Source organism: Manis pentadactyla, chromosome 6, assembly GCF_030020395.1.
Source record: "Manis pentadactyla isolate mManPen7 chromosome 6, mManPen7.hap1, whole genome shotgun sequence".
Classification (NCBI taxonomy): Eukaryota; Metazoa; Chordata; class Mammalia; order Pholidota; family Manidae; genus Manis; species Manis pentadactyla.
The window spans coordinates 123,199,365-123,220,016 of NC_080024.1; the positions used below are offsets into that span (position 1 = coordinate 123,199,365).

At 40.0% G+C, this 20,652-nt stretch overlaps 2 protein-coding genes across 4 annotated transcripts in view; one reads left to right on the forward strand and one right to left on the reverse strand.

Annotated features, from left to right (window-relative positions):
- Positions 1 to 20,652, reverse strand: part of SLC39A6 (solute carrier family 39 member 6) — a 120,990-nt gene that overhangs the window by 23,587 nt on the left and 76,751 nt on the right. The window contains exons 1-2 of one of the 2 annotated variants that reach the window (XM_036885065.2): positions 3,205 to 3,788; positions 1,012 to 1,746 (exon numbers count right to left, since the gene is read on the reverse strand). In XM_036885065.2, coding sequence (XP_036740960.1) covers positions 1,012 to 1,737 — 726 coding nt within the window. In that variant the 5' untranslated portion in view covers positions 1,738 to 1,746; positions 3,205 to 3,788. Of the gene's footprint in view, positions 1 to 1,011; positions 1,747 to 3,204; positions 3,789 to 20,652 lie in introns of those variants that run through there. The other variant, XM_057504122.1, reaches the window with a different exon arrangement.
- The window catches only part of ELP2 (elongator acetyltransferase complex subunit 2), an 83,390-nt gene continuing 66,737 nt past the window's right edge, over positions 4,000 to 20,652 (forward strand). The window contains exons 1-3 of one of the 2 annotated variants that reach the window (XM_036885059.2): positions 4,000 to 4,300; positions 13,070 to 13,148; positions 15,149 to 15,219. In XM_036885059.2, the coding sequence (XP_036740954.2) occupies positions 4,163 to 4,300; positions 13,070 to 13,148; positions 15,149 to 15,219 (288 nt within the window). In that variant the 5' untranslated portion in view covers positions 4,000 to 4,162. The remainder of the gene's footprint in view (positions 4,301 to 13,069; positions 13,149 to 15,148; positions 15,220 to 20,652) is intronic. The other variant, XM_036885061.2, reaches the window with a different exon arrangement.

Here is a 20,652-nt window from a genome sequence, read left to right on the forward strand (position 1 = left end):
TTTGAGGAGAACCTCCTCTGGGTAAACTAAGCTCCTCTTCTCTCCATAAAAAATCGGCAAAACACATTTTTCATTTTCTGTAAAGTTATTTTAAACTCCCACAATTCTTGGCCAATACTACTCATGACAAACTTTATCACCGATGTCTCTAGGGAGATGACTATTAGTAGGATTATTAGATAGTATATCATATGATGGTTTGAATTAAGTACTTTAGACCCAACTAATTCCTTACTTATTCTTGCTATCTCTTAGCCAAAGCAAATTGTGGAAGTCTCTTGTAGAAAACACACATGAACTCAGAACCTTAGTGCCCAGACTTTTCACTTGTCTAGCACATTGTTCTTAGTAACTGTTCTAATGTCTAGCACTCCAAAAGTCATTGTGATCCCTCTTCCAAGGAGGTAACCCTGTTCTTGCATTCTTCAGCCTCTTCAACCATACCTTTGGTTTCTAACTTCTGCTTTTTCAACCTCCCATTTTTTATTTTTAATTAATAATACTAACCTCTAAAGACTTTCTCCAAAAATAACCTTGATATCTGGTTTCCATACTCATTTTGAATTCTATTTAGAAATTAGTTTTAGCATGCAGCAATATTCTTACCAAAGAACTATTCCCCAAAATTTGTGTTAGGAGTGTTTACAAAATAGTAGGGACACTATGGGCCAGATGCCTTGATGAGAAATAAATTCCTTTTTCAATAAGCTCACAATTTAAAAAAAGTACCAGTGACATACAATTTTATGATGGTTTCAAATATACAACACAGTGGTTCAATATTCACCCATATTATCAAGTCTTCACCCTCTCCAGTGTGGTCTCTGCCCATCAACATGGTAAGATGTTACAGTCATTAACTGTATTCTCTGTGCTATCCTAGAGTCCCCTTGACCAACCTATATTGCCTCACCATTTTATTTTTACTTTAAATTCCTACAACTAGAGAGAGAATGGCAATGACAGGCAGGCAGTCAAGCTGATTAAAATAATGAACAGCACTCATCTCACCTCCTGAGAGTTTTCATTTGTGTTTCTGGAATACATGAAGCCTTTTCTGGGATCACTCACAGATTCATTCATTTTCCTACTAGCCAGCCGATTCTCCTGGCTTTTTTCTGTAATACTGGGTGAAGTGGAACTGCTCACATCTTTGGGGAGAAGTTTTCCAGGTTTTGGAGTTTCCATTGTCTCTAGAAGGTGATTTCCTTCAGAGACAGTGTTATACACAGTTGAGGTCACTTCACTAGCAGCAACACCATCCTTGATTAAAACATTCCTTCTACCATTGGCATGTTTTGATCGGTGAGATCCTTTTCCCTGGCTGTTTCTGGGATCTTTGCCAGCACTATCAGACTCATGGTCTGGGCAAAGAGCTTTCCGATTACTTTTACTGGAAACAACACGATTACGGTGAGAGTGATGATCATGGTCAGAGTGATGCTCGTGGTCATGGTGCATGTGGATCCTTTTAATCTTATCTATGCCTATATTCTGAAGCAATTTTCTGAACCCTTCAACTGACAAGGAATTATTTTCTCCATAGCGATGGAAAAGCTGCTGTAGATGATGTCGCTGTGTGGTAGCTGCCAAGTCAAAATTAATGCCAGGTTCCCAATTTGGAATAATTTTCTCAGTGGTCTGAGGGAAAACAGTTGCTGGTTCTAGTTCGTGAAGAGGATTTGCGACTGACAGGGTGAAGGTCAAGATCAAGATTACAGATAAATTCCTTGCCATTGCAATTTCCTAGAGAAGACAGAAAAAAAATTGTCTTCACTTGTAAAACAACTGAATTAAGATATCTCATGCTGAAAATTGATGTCTGATTAGATAATCAAGGTTTACAGAGCATCATTTAGTGTGATCAGTGTAGTTAGGTGCTGTGAAAATACAGAGAACTAGAGTCCTAGGCTCTACCCTTACATTGCTAAAACATGGGAAACTGGTGAACAGGTGAGTGCTAAGACTCTAGTTAGCACCGTTAAAGCGATAGTAATTCAGAGAATAGATCAGGGTGGCCACAGCCATACTGGCAATTTATTATGTAGAAAACAGTAACTCAAAACAAAAACCATCTACTTCCACCATCATCATCAACATTTCATAAGATAATATTTTAACATCAAAAACTAGAAATTATAATCTCAGAATAATTCACATTAGAAACTTTTAAAACTATATACTAGTCAATTTACAGCTTCTTTCCCCCATTCTCACTCCTCAAAGGTTTCTGCCAGTTTCTTGTGTATCCCTATCAGGATATTTTCTGTGCATACTTAAGCAGATGTGTACTTTAACCACACAAGTAACATCTTTCCATGTTGGTACATACAGATCTCATTCTCTTGAATGACTGCATAATAATAATTTATTAAGTAAACTGAACTTCATAAAAAACTGCATTGTTCTTTTGTTGTTATAAAACAGCGAAAATTTTACATAGATTATCACTCATCCGTACAATAGTGTTTGGAACCAAAGGCTGTGCTCCGAGTTACAAATTGAGTTGAAAAGCAGAGTGCAGTTAGTTAATCATATGAAGGTATAGTGCAGATAAGCGATAGAATTACATCTCAGGATCCCACAGATGTCCAGCAACAAGGATGGACGGTGATCCTGACCAAATTCATTTGCCTCTACCCAGGGAAAGACGCAGAGGTCGATTCTCCAGCGCGAGAAAGGGCGTGGGGCGACCTAGCTCCACCACTTACAGCTGCTTTTTTCTTGCACCAGGAAAAGCTGATAATACCTATTTCACAGCATAACTGAGGATACCATATGAACGAATATACGTGGTACTCCATAAACTGCCATATGTTGCTTGCACAGCGGATGCTTATACTGGGAGCAGTGGAAAATGTAAATTATTACTAGCACAGGGCTAGAGAGACTCTTGAAAGAATCATCTTCGGAGCCTTAAGTTTCAGGAATTCAGTTAATAAGCAAAAGACAACTGTTAAGAAAGCATTCGTAGGAGAGAGGCAAGGAGCCAGGAGGGTGGGGACACTACAAACGGATGGCTCAGGGAGCAGTTCTATGCCTTTCTCCTCCAAGAATGCCTAGGGCGGTCACGGACTCTCCGGCATATCTCCTTCCCTGCCTAGTCGGTGTGTGTTGGGAGGGGAAAAGCCGAAGAATAAGGGCCTGGAGAAAACGGGAAAATGGGCAGAAGCTGCTTCTAAGGAATTTTAAAAACATAACTACCTTTTAAGAATATGAGATGAACAGGACGGACAGCTTCCTCAGAAAGTCGTCGGCTGCACTCAGAAGCCCATCTCTGCACCCCAAACTGGGAAGTCCGGCCTCCACAGCCCGCGAACTCCCTCTCCGCGGCCTCGCTGCCCCGCAGCACGGCGCCGCGTGCAGGTCCCGTTCCCCAGGAGCAGTCCGGAGGGCTCGGAACGGACTCGTGCTTCTCTGAGAAACCTCAGACAAGCCGCAGACTCATCTGCCCGGCCGCCCCTCGGCCCGGGGTACAGCGGTGTAGCCACCGGGAAGCCGCGCCCCCACGGCGCCCTCGCCTCTCGGTAGCCAGAGCACAATTACTAATTACCGCTGCGCGCTGCGAGCCGCCGGGAACCACAGCGTCCGCCGGCCCTGACTGCAGGGCATGCGCAGTGCGGCCCGGAGCCCTGTCCCTGGCAGGCGGATCCTCGTGTCCACCGGTTCGCCGAGACCCCAGGAGTCGGACGGGGCGGAAGTGCGGGCAAACCAGGCTGTGAGCGCCGGGGCCAGTTGGGGCTCCTTTCCTCGAGCCCCTCCGCCTCGCTCGCCAAAGCCCTCCGGCCCCCGGGCCAGCTCCCTCCGCTGCTGAGAGCCTGGCCGTGGGGGGCAACCGGACGTTCCTAACACCGCCCCGGCACACGAACTCCGGGTCTTTCTGGAAGTCCCGACCTACTCCGCTCGGGTCTTCTCTCCTGGGACAGAGCCCATGCTTGTGCGCTGGGCCACGGCCCAGAAGACAAGCGCTGGTAGCGGCGGCCAGGCCCCGAGGACCACTAGGTTCAGGGCAAGTGGCGGTACCCGTCCACCCTTCGCCCCGCCTGCGGTCGCCTCTGAATCGCTGAGCGGATAAAGCCGGCGGGAGAGGCGGCCGAGAGAGTAGTTCCGCTCTGAGGGCGGAAGTGAGCACCGAAGTCTCGGCCGCTCGCCAGCCAGCATCATGGTGGCACCCGCGCTGGAGACTTCCCACGTGTTTTGCTGCCCTAACCGGGTACGGGGAGCCCTGAGCTGGAACTCCGGGCCCGGAGGACTTCTGGCCTTCGGCACGTCCTGTTCCGTAGTGCTCTATGACCCTCAGGTAAGAGAGTGCGCGCACGTTCGACCCGGTATGATTCTGGGGCTGAATCTGCAGGGTGCGCTCCGAGCCGAGTGGAGACTTTGCTGCAAAACAAGTAGGCTGGGTCCACTTGGGGCGGGGTGTCTGGGTGAGGAATGTCTCGGGGTCGCGCCGACCTCGCCCCGCGCCGCCTCACGCGCTGCGCCAGCCAGCTGTCACCATGTCCTGCTTGTGGCCTCTTAGCAACACGTAGAAACCCGAATGAAGACTACCTTTTCTGAGGCCTTCCATGGAAACTAGTATTTGTTAAAGAATCAGTTTCGGTTTTAAAAGATTTGCAATTTAGGTATGGATTAGGGGCATTATCACACAGATGTTACCTCATATTTATATTTCCCACCGTTATTTAATAAACTTTTGTAGTATTTCAAAGAAATACTTGTGATTTAGCTTTGGGAATGGACATTTTAAAGAAAGTGCCGTTGGGGTAAAGGCCACAAGGGGATGGGGATCCTAAGCATTAGATATAAGGAAAGACTTACATTTCCTGAACTTCACCTAGTCAGTTGATTATTTTCTTGCCCCTTTCCCTACCAAATTTGTGACTAGTGTTTGCATACTTCCCAGAATTCATTATGAGCCCATTCCCACTTGCTACTTTTGGACAGTACAGTTAGTGTTGCTTCTTAAAAGGAGCCTCAGTGTAAAAACTAAAGTGCTGGAAATTAAAATGCAGTGCAGGAAATACCTATATGTATTTCTTTTTTTTGTTTTTGTTTTTTAATTAAGGTTTCATTAGTATAAAATCTTATGAAGGTTTCATATGAGCAACACTGTGGTTTCAACATTCACCCATATTATCAACTCCCCCCACACACCCCATTGCACTCACTGTCCATCTGAATAGTAAGATGCTATAGAATTATTCCTTGCCTTCTCTGTGCTATACTGCCTTTCCCTGTGAGCCCCCTACATTACGTGTGCTAATCATAATACCCCTCAATCCCCTTATCCCTCTCTCCTCACCCATCCCCTTTGGAAACCGCTAGTCCCTTCTTGGAGTTTGTGAGTCTGCTGTTGTTTTGAACATTCAGTTTTGCTTTGTTGTTATATTCCACAAATGATTTGTGGGAAATCATTTGCTACTTGCCTTTCCCTGCCTGGCTTATTTCACTGAGCATAATACCCTCCAGCTCCTTCCATGTTGTTGCAAATGGTAGGATTTGTTTCTTTCTTATGACTGAATAGTAATCCATTGTGTATATACATCATCTTTATCCATTCATCTACTGATGGACACTTAGTTTGCTTCCATATCTTGGCTATTGTAAATAGTGCTACAATAAACATAGGGGTGCATATGTCTTTTTGAATCTGAGAAGTTGTATTCTTTGGGTAAATTCCTAGGAGTGGAAGTCCCGGGTCAAATGGTATTTCTATATTTAGTTTTTTGAGGCACCTCCATATTGCTTTCCACAGTGGTTGAACTAATATACATTCCCAACAGAAGTGTAGGTGGGTTCCCTTTCTCCACATTTTTGCCAGCATTTGTTGTTCTTACTCTTTTCAATGCTGGCCATCCTTACTGCTGTGAGGTGATATTTCATTGTCGTTTTAATTTGCATTTCCCTGATAATTAGGGATGTGGAGCATCATTTCATGTGCCTGTTGGCCGTCTAAATTTCTTCTTTGGAGAATTGTCTGTTCATATCTTCTGCCCATTTTTTAACTGGGTTATTTGCTTTTTGGTTGTTGAGGCGTGTGAGTTCTTTATATATTTTGGATGTTAACCCCGTGTCGGATATGTCATTTACAGATATATTCTCCCATACTGTAGGATGCCTTTTTGTTCTGCTGACGGTGTCCTTTGTTGTACAGAAGCTTTTTAGCATGACGTAGTCCCATTTGTTAATTTTTCCTTGTTGCCCTCGACAGAACAGATGCAATCAGGAAAAAGTTGCTCATGTTTATATTCAGGAGATTTTTGCCTATGTTGTCTTCTAAGAGTTTTATGGTTTCATGACTTACATTCAGGTTGCTGGTCCATTTCGAGTTTATTTTTGTGTATGGGGTTAGACAATAATCCAGTTTCATTCTCATATGTACCTGTCCAGTTTTGCCAACACCAGTTGTTGAAGAGGCTGTCATTTCCCCATTGTATATCCATGGCTCCTTTATCATATATTAATTGACCATATATGCTTGGGTTTATATCTGGGTTTTCTAGTCTGTTTGATTGGTCGGTGGGTCTGTTCTTATAGCAGAACAAATTGTCTTGATTACTGTGGCTTTGTAGTAGAGCTTCAAGTTGGGGAGCGTAATCCTCCCAGCTTTCTTCTTCTTTCTCAGGACTGCTGTGGCTATTCAGGGTCTTTTGTGGTTCCATATGAATTTTAGAACTATTTGCTCTAGTTCGTTGAAGAATGCTGTTGATATTTTGTTATGGATGGCATTTAATCTGTAAATGCTTTAGGCAGGATGGCTCTTTTGACAATATTCTTCCTACCCGTGAGCATGGGATGTATTTACATTTACTGGTATCTTCTTTAATTTCTCTCATGGTGTCTTGTAGTTTTCAGGATATAGGTCTTTCACCTCCTTGGTAAGGTTTATTCCTAGGTATTTTATTCTTTTTGATGCAATTGTGAATGGAATTGTTTTCCTGATTTCTCTTTCTGCTAGTTCATCATTAGAGTATAGGAATGCAACAGATTTCTGTGTATTAATTTTGTATCCTGCAGCTTTGCTGAATTCAAATACTAGATCTGGTAGTTTTGGAGTGGATTCTTTAGGGATTTCTATGTACAAATATCATGTCATCTGCAAACAGTGATAGTTTAACATCCTCTTTACCAATCTGAATGCCTTTTATTTCTTTCTGTTGTCTGACTGCCATGGCTAGGACCTCCAGAACTATGTTGAATAAATGTGCGGAGAGTGGGCATCCTTGTCTTGTTCCCGATCTTAAAGGAAAAGCTGTCAGCTTCTCACTGTTAAGTATGATGTTGGCTGTGGGTTTGTCATACATGACCCTTATGTTGAGGTACTTGCCCTCTATACCCATTTTGTTGAGAGTTTTTATCATGAATGGATGTTGAATTTTGTCAAATGCTTTTTCAGCATCTATGGAGGTGATCATATGGTTTCTGTTCTTTTTGTTGATGTGGTGGATGATGTTGATGGATTATCAAATGTTGTACCATCCTTGCATCCCTGGAATAAATCCTACTTGATCATGATGGATGATTTTTTTATGTATTTTTGAATTCGGTTTGTTAATATTTTGTTAAGTATTTTTGCATCTATGTTCATCAGGGATGTTGGTCTGTAATTTTCTTTCTTTGTGGTGTCTTTGCCTGGTTTTGGTATTAAAATGATGCTGGCTTCATAGAATGAGTTTGGAAGTATTCCCTCCTCTTCTACTCTTTGGAAAACTTTAAGGAGGATGGGTATTAGGTCTTCTTTAAATGTTTGATAAAATGTAGCAGTGAAACCATGTAGTTGAGGGATTTTGTTCTTAGGTAGTTTTTTGATTACCAATTCAATTTCGTTGCTGGTGATTGGTCTGTTCAGATTGTCTATTTTCTTCCTTGGCCAGCCTTGGATGGTTGTATTTTTCTAGAAAGTTGTCCGTTTCTTCTAGGTTATCTAGTTTGTTAGCATATAATTTTTCAAAGTATTCTCTCATAATTCTTTGTATTTCTGTATTTCTGATGCTGTTTATGTGTGTAGACTCTTTTTTTCTTGAGAAGTTTGGCTAGGGGTTTATTTATTTTATTTTCTCAAAGAACCTTCTCCTGCTTTCATTGATTCTTTCTTTGTTTTATCCTTCTTGATTTCATTTATTTCTGCTCTCATCTTTATTGTGTACCTCCTTCTACTGACTTTGTGCCTCATTTGCTCTTCTTTTACTAGTTTTGTTAATTGTGAGTTTAGACTGTTCAAATGGAACCGTTCTTCTTTCCAGAGGTAGACCTGTATTGCAATATACTTCCCTCTTAGCATGGCCTTTGCTGTGTCCCACAGGTTTTGCAGTGTTGAATTATAGTTGTCATTTGTCTCCATATATTGCTTGATCTCTGTTTTTATTTGGCCATTGATCAATTAGTTGTTTAGGAGCATGTTGTAAAGCCTCCATGTGTTCATTGGCTTTTTTGTTTTCTTTGTGTAATTTATTTCTAGTTTTGTACCTTTGTGGTCTGAGAAACTGGTTGGTACAATTTCAATCTTTTTGAATTTACTGTGGCTCTTTTTGTGGCCTAATATATGATCTATTCTTGAAAATGTTCCATGTGCACTTGAGAAGAATGTGTATCCTGCTGCTTTTTGGTAGAGTGTTTTGTAGATGTCCATTAGCTCCATCTTTTCTAATGTTTGCAGTGCTGTCTCCTTACTTATTTTCTGTCTACCTGATCTGTCCTTTGGAGTGAATGGGGTGTTGAAGTCTCCTAAAGTGAATGCATTGCATTCTATTTCACCCTTCAGTTCTGTTAGTATTTGTTTCACATATGTAGGTGCTCCTGTGTTGGGTGCATAGATATTTATTATGGTTATATCCTCTTGTTGGTCTGACCCCTTTATCATTATGTAATGTCCTTCATTGTCTGTTGTGACTTTCTTTGTTTTGAAGTCTATTTTGTCTGATACAAGTACTGCAACTCCTGCTTTTTTCTCTGTATTAGTTTCATGAAATATCTTTTTCCATTTCTTCACTTTTAGTCTGTATATTTCTCTGGGTGTGAAGTGAGTCTCTTGTAGGCAGCAATAGATGGGTCTTGTTTTTTTGTCCATTCAGTGACTCTATGTCTTTTGATTAGTGCATTGAGACCATTTACATTTAGTGTGATTATCGATAGTTATGTACCTATTGCCATTGCAGGCTTTAGATTTGTGGTTAGCAATGGTTCTAAAGGTTCTTTTTTTTTTTTTCCTCCTTTTTCTTCCTCCTCCATTCTTTATATATTAGGTATCATATTCTGTACTCTTTCTTTATCTCCTGACTGACTTTTGGGGTAGTTGATTTTGCATCTGCTTGGTAAATAACTCTATTTTCTTTACTGTGGTTTTATTTCCTCTGGTGGCAGCTATTTAGCCTTAGGGACACTTCCATCTATAGTATTTCCTCCAAAATATACTATAGAGATGGTTTGTGGGAGATAATTGTCTCAGCTTTTGCTTATCTGGAAATTGTTTAATCCCTCCTTCAAATTTAAATGGTTTTTTCCCGGATAGAGTATTCTTGGTTGGAGGCCCTTCTGCTTCATTACATTAAATATATCATGCCACTCCCTTCTGGCCTGTATGGTTTCTGTTGAGAAGTCTGATGATAGCCTTATGGGTTTTCCTTTGCATGTGGTCTTTTTTCTCTCTCTGGCTGCTTTTAAAAGTTTGTCCTTATCCTAGATCTTTGCCATTTTAATTTTATATGTCTTGTTGTTATCTTCCTTGGGTGTCTTGTGTTGGGAGATCTTTGCACCTCCATGGCCTGAGAAACTATCTCCGTTAGGAAGTTTTCAGCAATTATATCCTCAAATATACTTTCTATCCCTTTTTCTCTCTCTTCTTCTTCTAGTACCCCTATAATGCAAATACTGTTCTGTTTGGACTGGTCCCACAGTTCTCTCAATATTCTTTCATTCCTAGGGATCCTTTTTGCTCTCTGTATATCAGCTTCTTTGTATTCCTCTTCTCTAATTTCTGTTCCATTTACCATCTCCTCCACTATACCTAATTACTTTTAAATCCATCCATTGTATGTTTCATTTCTGATACTGTATTCCGTAATGAGTTAATCTCCGTCTGGAATTCTTCCCTGAGTTCTAGAAAATTTTTCTGTTTTTCCATGAGTATCTGTATGATTTTTATTTTGTAATCTCTTTCAGGAAGGTTGATGAGTTCTGTTTCAACTGACCATTTTTCTGGTGTTTGTTGGATTTTGGTTTGAACCAGGTTCCTTTGATGTTTCATATTTGTATGTGGTGCCCTCTATTGCTCAGAAGCTCTACTCTCTGGAGCTACTCAGCCCCTGGAGCAATTTCAGGGGTGACAGGGGAGCGGCGTTGGTGCTTTGAGGCAGGAAAGAGCTGTTTCCTGCTTCCTGGCTGCTATACGTGTCTCCACTGCCAGAACCAGGGAGCTGGGCACACAGGTGTAAGCCTCTCCGCTTCGCATTTGTAGTTGCCATAGGCGGGGCTTTCCTTTGGCTGGCCTGATGCCTGTTTGCGAGCAACTGTGGGCTGGCTGAGAGGAAGGCACAGCAGGCTGCTTGTCATGGTGGGGTGCACTGGAGCTGCTTAGACAGCCAGGGGGATGGAGTGACTCAAGCTCCTGAATGTTCTCAACTTGCTATGCAGAGTGTGCCTAGACAATTTTGTCCACCTGTCCTTTTTCATGAGCTGTAATCTCTGTGCATTCGTTACCCCTTTAACAGCCCTCTCGTTGTTAGGAAGTCTCCCAGACTGCCTGCCTTTGTTTTGTCCCAGAGCAGTCAGATGTGCATCCCTGTTTTCCAAAAGTGGCTGGAATCTCAGTCTCTCCAGGTATTCTGCCTGTTTTAGCTTTCCAACCCCAGTAATCTCCAGAGCACCATGCAATGTAAGTTTGTGCTCCCAGAGCAGATCTGCAGGGCTGGGGTGTTCAGTAGTCCTAGGCCTCCACTTCCTCCACCTTCCATTTCTCATCCTCCCGCCTGTGAGCTGGGGTGGGGAGAGGGTTTGTGTCCTGCCAGATCCGGCTTTAGTACGTTACCCTGTTCCGTGGGGTCTGTTCTTTTCTCCAGGGGTTGGAGTCTGGCACAGCCTTCTATCCTGTTGCTGTTTCAGGATTAGTTGTATTAATCATATTTTCATATTATATGTTGTTTTGGGAGGAGGCCTCTGTTTCAACTCTCCCGCCACCATCTTTAATCTCTCTCTCTATGTGTTCCACGTCTTTATCCATTCATCTACGGAGGGACACTTAGGTTGCTTCCAATATCTTGGCTGTTGTACATGATACTGTGATAAACATAGAGGTGCAAACAGAATCAGGGATTTTGTTTTCTTTATGTTAATTCCTAGGAGTGGAATTTCTGGGTCAAATGGTATTTCTATTTCTTGTTTTTTGGGGAACTTCTGTATTGCTTTCCACAATGGTTAGACTAATTTACATTCCTACCAACAGTGTAGGAGGGTTCCCCTTTCCCTGCATCCTTGCCAGCATTTGTTGTTGTCTTTTGGATGTTGGCCATCCTAACTGGTGTGAGGTGGTATCTCATTGTGGTGTTAATTTGCATTTCTATGATAAGTATGATGTGGAGCATCTTTTCATCTGCCTGTTGGCCATATTTCTTCTTTGGAGAAGTGTCTTTTCAGATCCTATATATATATTTCTTACACTTCTTTTTTAATTTGATTAAAAATTCAATTTTTCTCACAGCCTTTGCATATTCTAGTTTACATATGAAATTTACATTTGAAATTGTAATAATTTTCTGTATCTTGAGCGTGCTTGCCTCTTCCCAATTTTTGCTTCTTTTATTTGCTACATACTCTTTAAGTGGCAATGGAAAGCCCATAAAACCAAAGGCAAACCTTACAGTGGCCATCAACCAATGACTGACTCAGCTGTAGAAGTTTGTTGTTCTGTAGCTGTTTAATGGATTTGTGCACATGTCTTCCATCACATTTTTATTTTTAATGGTAGCCTGGTGGCTATGGTAGGGGATTTTAACACATCAAAAAAGAAGTATATCAAATCTAGGAAGTATTTTGTTAAATATTCACTGTTTGGGATTTACTTAAATATGGGAATAAGAGCATGTCAGATGCTAAAAGTTTTGGGGATGATGTTCATTTAGTATGTTTTTTAGGATCTTCTAGGGAATAATCCTAGACTAAGTGGTGGTGACACAAAGATAATGGCTAATAACTCCTGCCCATGGAAGAATTCTCAGTCTAGGAAGAGAGACAATGAAATACTGTAAATTGTTTCCCCATCTCCTCCCTTGTGTGAAATATATTAGTTTACCTCTGTATATTAATATACCTTTTTCTCAGTAATGAGAATTCCAGTTGGCTTATAAGCAGACACAAAGCCAGTGCTGTTGGCAATAAATAGACAAGGGGGTGTGAAGAGGAAGGCACTATTAATGTCTTCGACAATAGATGAAGTAAAGGAAGCCCAAGTATGGAGTGATGTTGATGAAAGCAGCAGTCTGAGGATCTTTTGGGAACCTGGCTATAGACCCTGAAGGGATTTGTGTCTAGCACCTTAGTAGTTGTGCTCTGATGACCTTTGGTCCTTAAGGCTGAAGAACCCAACACCAGATCAGCAATGACATGCAAAATGAGTAATGAATTTGTATTCATTAATCAGGAATTCTCTGTTGAAGGGTTTTTTTGTCAACAAAACTCAATTTGGAGCAAGCATAGTGGAAGAAGGCCCTGAGACCTCTAGGAGCTCATGGAAGAGTTTCCTTGTGTAGCCTGGGGTGTCAAGACAGGCTCCCCAGATGAGAAGGACAGGGGCAGGGTAAGCAGGAGCTAGGCAGATAAAGACCTGAGAGCTCACTGTGATGAGAGCACAGGACACTGGGAATGTGGAGTGGTGGTAAAGGCAGGAATAAATTAGAGTGAATGGATGAGTTAAGCCACTGTTTAAAGTTCATGAATTAAGGAAGTTGATTCTGTCTTTAAAGTAATTCTGAACTTTATATTAGCCTCAAAAACACAGAAATCTGATTTTTATTAGTTTATTAATTTCTCTGTAGGATAAATTCTAATTTGCTAACTGGAGTTTTCTTTTCCAAAGAAAAGAGTCGTTATTGCCAACCTGAATGGGCACACTGCTCGAGTCAATTGCATACAGTGGATTTGTAAACAGGATGGTTGTAAGTATTAAACTGGTATAGTTTGATTAGTCATTTTTCTTTCATCACTTCTCTTAATTTAGCATTAGCTTATCTGATATTATGCAGTTGGAAAATAAGAAAAATGATATATACCCCATGAAATATCTGACTATACTTATACTTCATAGAAATTGAAGCATGGATAACATAGGTGTGCTTAGGATGCAGGAAGAGGTAGCCCCTGACTCTGGCCAGACCCTTGCCATTGAGCACGGCTTTTGATTGAAAACTTGTAAGCAGGGCCTGTATTGGGGTCCAGGCTGGGATTCAAAGATTTGGCTGTTAGCTCTCTTTATCCAACAGACAAGATATTACTTTTTTAGGCAGGACATTGCATCTCTGTTGACTCCAGTTTGCGTCTTAGTAATGTCTGGAAAGTAAAGGCTTGGACTGGATTAGGGGCCTCTTAGATGTTCGGAACATCTGTAACTTCAAAAATTATTTTCAGAATAATACTTATTATGAAGTGATTCAGTTTTCATTCTCATTCTTTCACATGTATACAGTGGTGTTTTCCACAAGCTACATGATGTATGATATCACAACATTAAATAGAGAAACAGATATGAAAAACCAGGTCTATTCTAATAAAGTCAGATATTAAAGAAATCTGCAGAAATATAAAACAGTGCCTCTCATTAATTTTTTGTTTTGTAAAATATGGGGTCCTACTCCCCCATAAAAATTGTTATTTATGTTAACATAGTGGGGTTCATCATTATTTTTAAGTAAACTAAAAAGTATTCTTCAAATTTCTGTTTTAATTTTTAATGTCATTAATATTTCATTAATATTGATATATATAGTCCATATAAGCAAAAGCTCATTGGGATCCTCCAAAAACTTTAAGAGCATGAAAGCAAACCAAAAAATTTGAAAATTGCTGGCCTAGATTATCTCCAGGTCTCTTTTATTCCTAAGTTTCTGTGACTCCAAATATTTTAATTAACATTGTTTATAGATGGTGCTTCCAAAATCCTGTAGAATTTCCTCACGTCTTAACTGTATCTACTGTGGTATTCTTATGGACTCTGAATTAATTTTATTCACTCAATTCACAAACATTGAGAGCATTTTGAGCCAGGTACATGTGTAGATTTCCTGAATTAGTGAGACTTTGCCTATGATTTTATCTGTGACATTAAAAAAAAGTTTGACAAATGATTTCAGTTGATAATGCAGGATTAGTCACATTGGGTCAATAAAAAGCAATAAAAATCAAAACCAAAATTAGACTATTTCCCCCATTTTTGGTCATTACTCCTTTTTCTGCTGTTATCAACAAGAGTTGTGGATGTTTAAAAGAGCTACTTTGAAATATTTGATCTCAAAAATATGTCATATACATGAGAGCAGCAGCTGACTGTAATGTCTTAAATATGTTATTCCTCCCAAAAATGTTTAGCTTGAATTTTACATGAGGAAACAACCAAAGAAATCCAGATTGAGGAATAATCTGTAAAAAAACTGACTGGAACTCTCATTGTCAGTTAAAAAGGGGACTGGGAAACTGTTCTAGATTAAAGGACACTAAAAAGATGGGATGACTAAATGTGTAATGTGTGGTCCTTAGATTCTGAATTTGAAAAAATTATGAAACATTAATGGGATAATTTGGGGAAATTTTGATATGGACAAGATATTATATAATAATACTCTATCAGTGTTAAAATTTTTGAATGGAATAATTTTGTTGTGGGAATGAATGGGTATGTGTCCAGTTCTTAGGAGATAAATAGTAAAGTGAGGGTCAGAGGTTCTAATGTCTGCAATTTATTTTTAAATAATCTGTGGAAAACAAAAAGGGGCCTGGTACATATATAAATATAAAGAGAGCAAGATATTAGGCAAATATGGCAAAATGTTAATGGTGAATCTAGGTAAAGGGATAGGAGTTTTCTTAATTCTTTATTATAGCTTTGAAATTTTTCAAAATAGGTGGGTAAAAAATAAAAATACTGAGATATAATTTTTTTCAGCTGCTTCTACTGAATTAGTTTCTGGAGGATCTGATAACCAAGTGATCAACTGGGAAATAGAGAATAATCAGGTGGGTAGATTTTATAGTTGCAAGAAATGACTGGTATATCTACATTTCTTTTCAGTTTTTTCCTCATTTCTACTGTGTTCTTCCTTTATAAAATTGCCACATTCTTGCCTCTCAGTAATCCAGATCCTGTATCTTCCATACTTTGCAGTCCTTCCACCCTTCCCTCTAAATTTGCTCCCGTTTTCATATGCTTTTGGTTATTTCTGTAAATTTCCTGTCTTGGGATAATTTTCAAACTGCCCTTACATGAGCTGGTTGTTCTATTTTCAGTGAAAGCAAAAACTAATACAGCTGTGTTCTTTGGTTAGCTGTTGCCATGTGGATATAGGTTTACATAATTCTGAGTGATGTTGTATAATATTCATAGCTGACCATGACAAGGGATCCAAGGAGGGCAACACCAAGACACATAATAATTAAAATGGCAAAGATCAAAGACAAGGAAAAAGTATTACAAGCAGCCAGAGAGAAAAAAAAGGTTACCTACAAAGGAAAACCCATCAGGCTATCATCAGACTTCTCAACAGAAACCCTACAGGCCAGAAGAGAATGGCATGATATACTTAATGCAATGAAACAGAAGGGCCTCGAACCAAGACTACTGTATCCAGCACGAATATCATTTAAATACGAAGGAGGGATTAAACAATTCCCAGACAAGCAAAAGTTGAGGGAATTTGCCTCCCACAAACCACCTCTACAGGGCATCCTACAGGGACTGCTCTAGATGGGAGCACTCCTAAAAAGAGCACACAACAAAACACCCAACATATGAAGAAGGGAGGAGGAGGAATAAGAAGGGAGAGAAATAAAGAATCATCAGATTGTGTTTATAATAGCTCAATAAGCGAGTTAAGTTAGACAGTAAGACAGTAAAGAAGCTAACCCTAAACCTTTGGTAACCACAAACTTAAAGCCTGCAATGGCAATAAATTCATACCTTTCAATAATCACCCTAAATGTAAATGGACTGAATGCACCAATCAAAAGACACAGAGTAATAGAATGGATAAAAAAGCAAGATCCATCCATATGCTGCTTACAAGAGACTCACCTCAAACCCAAAGACGTGCACAGACTTAAAGTCAAGGGATGGAAAAAGATATTTCAAGCAAACAACAGAGAGAAGAAAGCAGGTGTTGCAATTCCGGTATCAGACAAAACAGACTTCAAAATAAAGAAAGTAACAAAAGACAAAGAAGGACATTACATAATGATAAAGGGCTCAGTCCATCAAGAGGATATAACCATTATAAATATATATGCACCCAATACAGGAGCACCAACATACCTGAAACAAATATTAACAGAACTAAAGGAGGAAATAGAATGCAATGCATTCATTCTAGGAGACTTCAACACACCACTGACTCCAAAGGACAGATCCACCAGACAGAAAATAAGTAAGGACACAGAGGCACTGAACAACACACTAGAACAGATGGACCTAATAGACATCTACAGAACTCTACATCCAAAAGAAACAGGATACACGTTCTTCTCAAGTGCACATGGAACATTCTCCAGAATAGACCACATACTAGGACACAAAAAGAGCCTCAGTAAATTCCAAAAGATTGAAATCCTACCAACCAACTTTTCAGACCACAAAGGCATTAAACTAGAAATAAACTGTTCAAAGAAAGCAAAAAGGCTCACAAACACATGGAGGCTAAACAACACGCTCCTAAATAATCAATGGATCAATGACCAAATCAAAATGGAGATCCAGCAATATATGGAAACAAATGACAACAACAACACTAAGCCCCAACTTCTGTGGGACACAGCAAAAGCAGTCTTAAGAGGAAAGTATATAGCACTCCAAGCATATTTAAAAAAGGAAGAGCAATCCCAAATGAACGGTCTAATGTCACAACTATCAAAATTGGAAAAAGAAGAACAAATGAGGCCTAAGGTCAGCAGAAGGAGGGACATAATAAAGACCAGAGAAGAAATAAATAAAATTGAGAAGAATAAAACAATAGCAAAAATCAATGAAACCAAGAGCTGGTTCTTCGAGAAAATAAACAAAATAGATAAGCCTCTAGCCAGACTTACTAAGAGGAAAAGAGAGTCAACACAAATCAACAGTATCAGAAATGAGAAAGGAAAAATCACAACAGATCCCGCAGAAATACAAAGAATTATTAGAGACTACTATGAAAACCTATATGCTAACAAGCTGGGAAACCTAGGAGAAATGGACAACTTCCTAGAAAAATACAACCTTCCAAGACTGACCCAAAAAGAAACAGAAAATCAAAACAGACCAATTACCAGCAACGAAATTGAAGCGGTAATCAAAAAACTACCAAAGAACAAAACCCCCGGGCCAGATGGATTTACCTCGGAATTTTATCAGACATACAGGGAAGACATAATACCCATTCTCCTTAAAGTTTTCCAAGAAATAGAAGAGGAGGGGATACTCCCAAAGTCATTCTATGAAGCTAACATCACCCTAATACCAAAACCAGGCAAAGACCCCACCAAAAAAGAAAACTACAGACCAATATCCCTGATGAACGTAGACGCAAAAATACTCAACAAAATTTTAGCAAACCGAATTCAAAAATACATCAAAACCATCGTACACCATGACCAAGTGGGATTCATCCCAGGGATACAAGGATGGCACAACATTCGAAAGTCCATCAATATCATCCACCACATCAACAAAAAGAAAGACAAAAACCACATGATCATCTCCATAGATGCTGAAAAAGCATTTGACAAAGTTCAACATCCATTCATGATAAAAACTCTCAGCAAAATGGGAATAGAGGGCAAGTACCTCAACATAATAAAGGCCATCTATGATAAACCCACAGCCAACATTATATTGAATAGCGAGAAGCTGAAAGCATTTCCGCTGAGATCGGGAACTAGACAGGGATGCCCACTCTCCCCACTGTTATTTAACATTGTACTAGAGGTCCTAGCCATGGCAATCAGACAAAACAAAAAAATACAAGGAATCCAGATTGGCAAAGAAGAAGTCAAACTGTCACTATTTGCAGATGACATGATACTGTACATAAAAAACCCTAAAGACTCCACCCCAGAACTACTAGAACTGATATCGGAATACAGCAAAGTTGCAGGATACAAAATCAACACACAGAAATCTGTGGCTTTCCTATATACCAACAATGAACCAACAGAAAGAGAAATCAGGAAAACAACTCCATTCACAATTGCATCAAAAAGAATAAAATACCTAGGAATAAACCTAACCAAAGAAGTGAAAGACTTATACTCTGAAAACTACAAGTCACTCTTAAGAGAAATTAAAGGGGACACTAACAGATGGAAACGCATCCCATGCTCATGGCTAGGAAGAATTAATATCGTCAAAATGGCCATCCTGCCCAAAGCAATATACAGATTTGATGCAATCCCTATGAAACTACCAGCAACATTCTTCAATGAACTGGAACAAATAATTCAAAAATTCATATGGAACCACCAAAGACCCCGAATAGCCAAAGCAATCCTGAGAAAGAAGAATAAAGTAGGGGGGATCTCACTCCCCAACTTCAAGCTCTATTATAAAGCCATAGTAATCAAGACAATTTGGTACTGGCACAAGAACAGAGCCACAGACCAGTGGAACAGACTAGACAATCCAGACATTAACTCAGACATATATGGTCAATTAATATTTGATAAAGGAGCCATGGACATACAATGGCGAAATGACAGTCTCTTCAACAGATGGTGCTGGCAAAACTGGACAGCTACATGTAGGAGAATGAAAGTGGACCATCGTCTAACCCCATATACAAAAGTAAACTCAAAATGGATCAAAGACCTGAATGTAAGTCATGAAACCATTAAACTCTTGGAAGAAAACATAGGCACAAACCTCTTAGACATAAACATGAGTGACCTCTTCTTGAACATATCTCCCCGGGCAAGGAAAACAACAGCAAAAATGAACAAGTGGGACTATATTAAGCTGAAAAGCTTCTGTACAGCAAAAGACACCATCAATAGAACAAAAAGGAACCCTACAGTATGGGAGAATATCTTTGAAAATGACACATCCGATAAAGGCTTGATGTCCAGAATATATAAAGAGCTCACACGCCTCAACAAACAAAAAACAAATAACCCAATTAAAAAATGGGCAAAGGAACTGAACAGACGGTTCTCCAAAAAAGAATTACAGATGGCCAACAGACACATGAAAAGATGCTCCACATCGCTAATTATCAGAGAAATGCAAATTAAAACTACAATGAGGTATCACCTCACACCAGTAAGGATGGCTGCCATCCAAAAGACAAACAACAACAAATGTTGGCGAGGCTGTGGAGAAAGGGGAACCCTCCTACACTGCTGGTGGGAATGTAAACTTGTTCAACCATTGTGGAAAGCAGTATGGAGGTACATCAAAATGCTCAAAACAGACATACCATTTGACCCAGGAATTGCACTCCTAGGAATTTACCCTAAGAATGCAGCAATCAAGTATGAGAAAGACCAATGTACCCCTATGTTTATCGCAGCACTATTTACAATAGCCAAGAATTGGAAGCAACCTAAATGTCCATCGATAGATGAATGGATAAAGAAGATGTGGTACATATACACAATCGAATACTACTCAGCCATAAGAAAAGGGCAAATCCAACCATTTGCAGCAACATGGATGGAGCTGGAGGGTATTTTGCTCAGTGAAACAAGCCAAGCAGAGAAAGAGAAATACCAAATGATTTCACTCATCTGTGGAATATAAGAACAAAGGAAAAACTGAAGGAACAAAACAGCAGCAGAATCACAGAACTCAAGAATGGACTAACAGGTACCAAAGGGAAAGGGACTGGGGAGGATGGGTGGGTAGGGAGGGATAAGGGGGGGCAGAAAAGAGGGGTATTAAGATTAGCATCCATAGCGGGGTGGGAGAAAGGGGAGGGCTGTACAACACAGAGAAGACAAGTAGTCATTCTACAACAGGTTGCTACGCTGATGGACAGTGACTGTAAAGGAGTATATAGGGGGGACCTGGTATAGGGGAGAGCCTAGTAAACAAAGTATTCGTCATGTAAGTGTAGATTAATGATTAAAAAAAAAAATGCAGTTCCTATGTGGTGACCTCTAATGAGTTCTACACAATGATATAAAGGACATATAAAAGTGTAGGCAAAGGGTCTGTTTGTGTTTATACAGAGGATCAAAGCCTAATTTGGCTACCCCGAAAATGAACTAAGATACGATATGAAAAAGAACTTCCAACATCAGCACTCTCGGGAAGACTCATGACAGAAGATGATCAGAAAAAAAAAAAAAAAAAAAAAACTTCAACAAAGATCCACGCACTGTCACAGGTGTAGATGCACTCATCCCACCAGTTCCTGGACTTGCCATGGGAAAGATGAAGGAGATATCTAAGCTGGCCTGTGCATGCAGTAAAACAAAAATTGG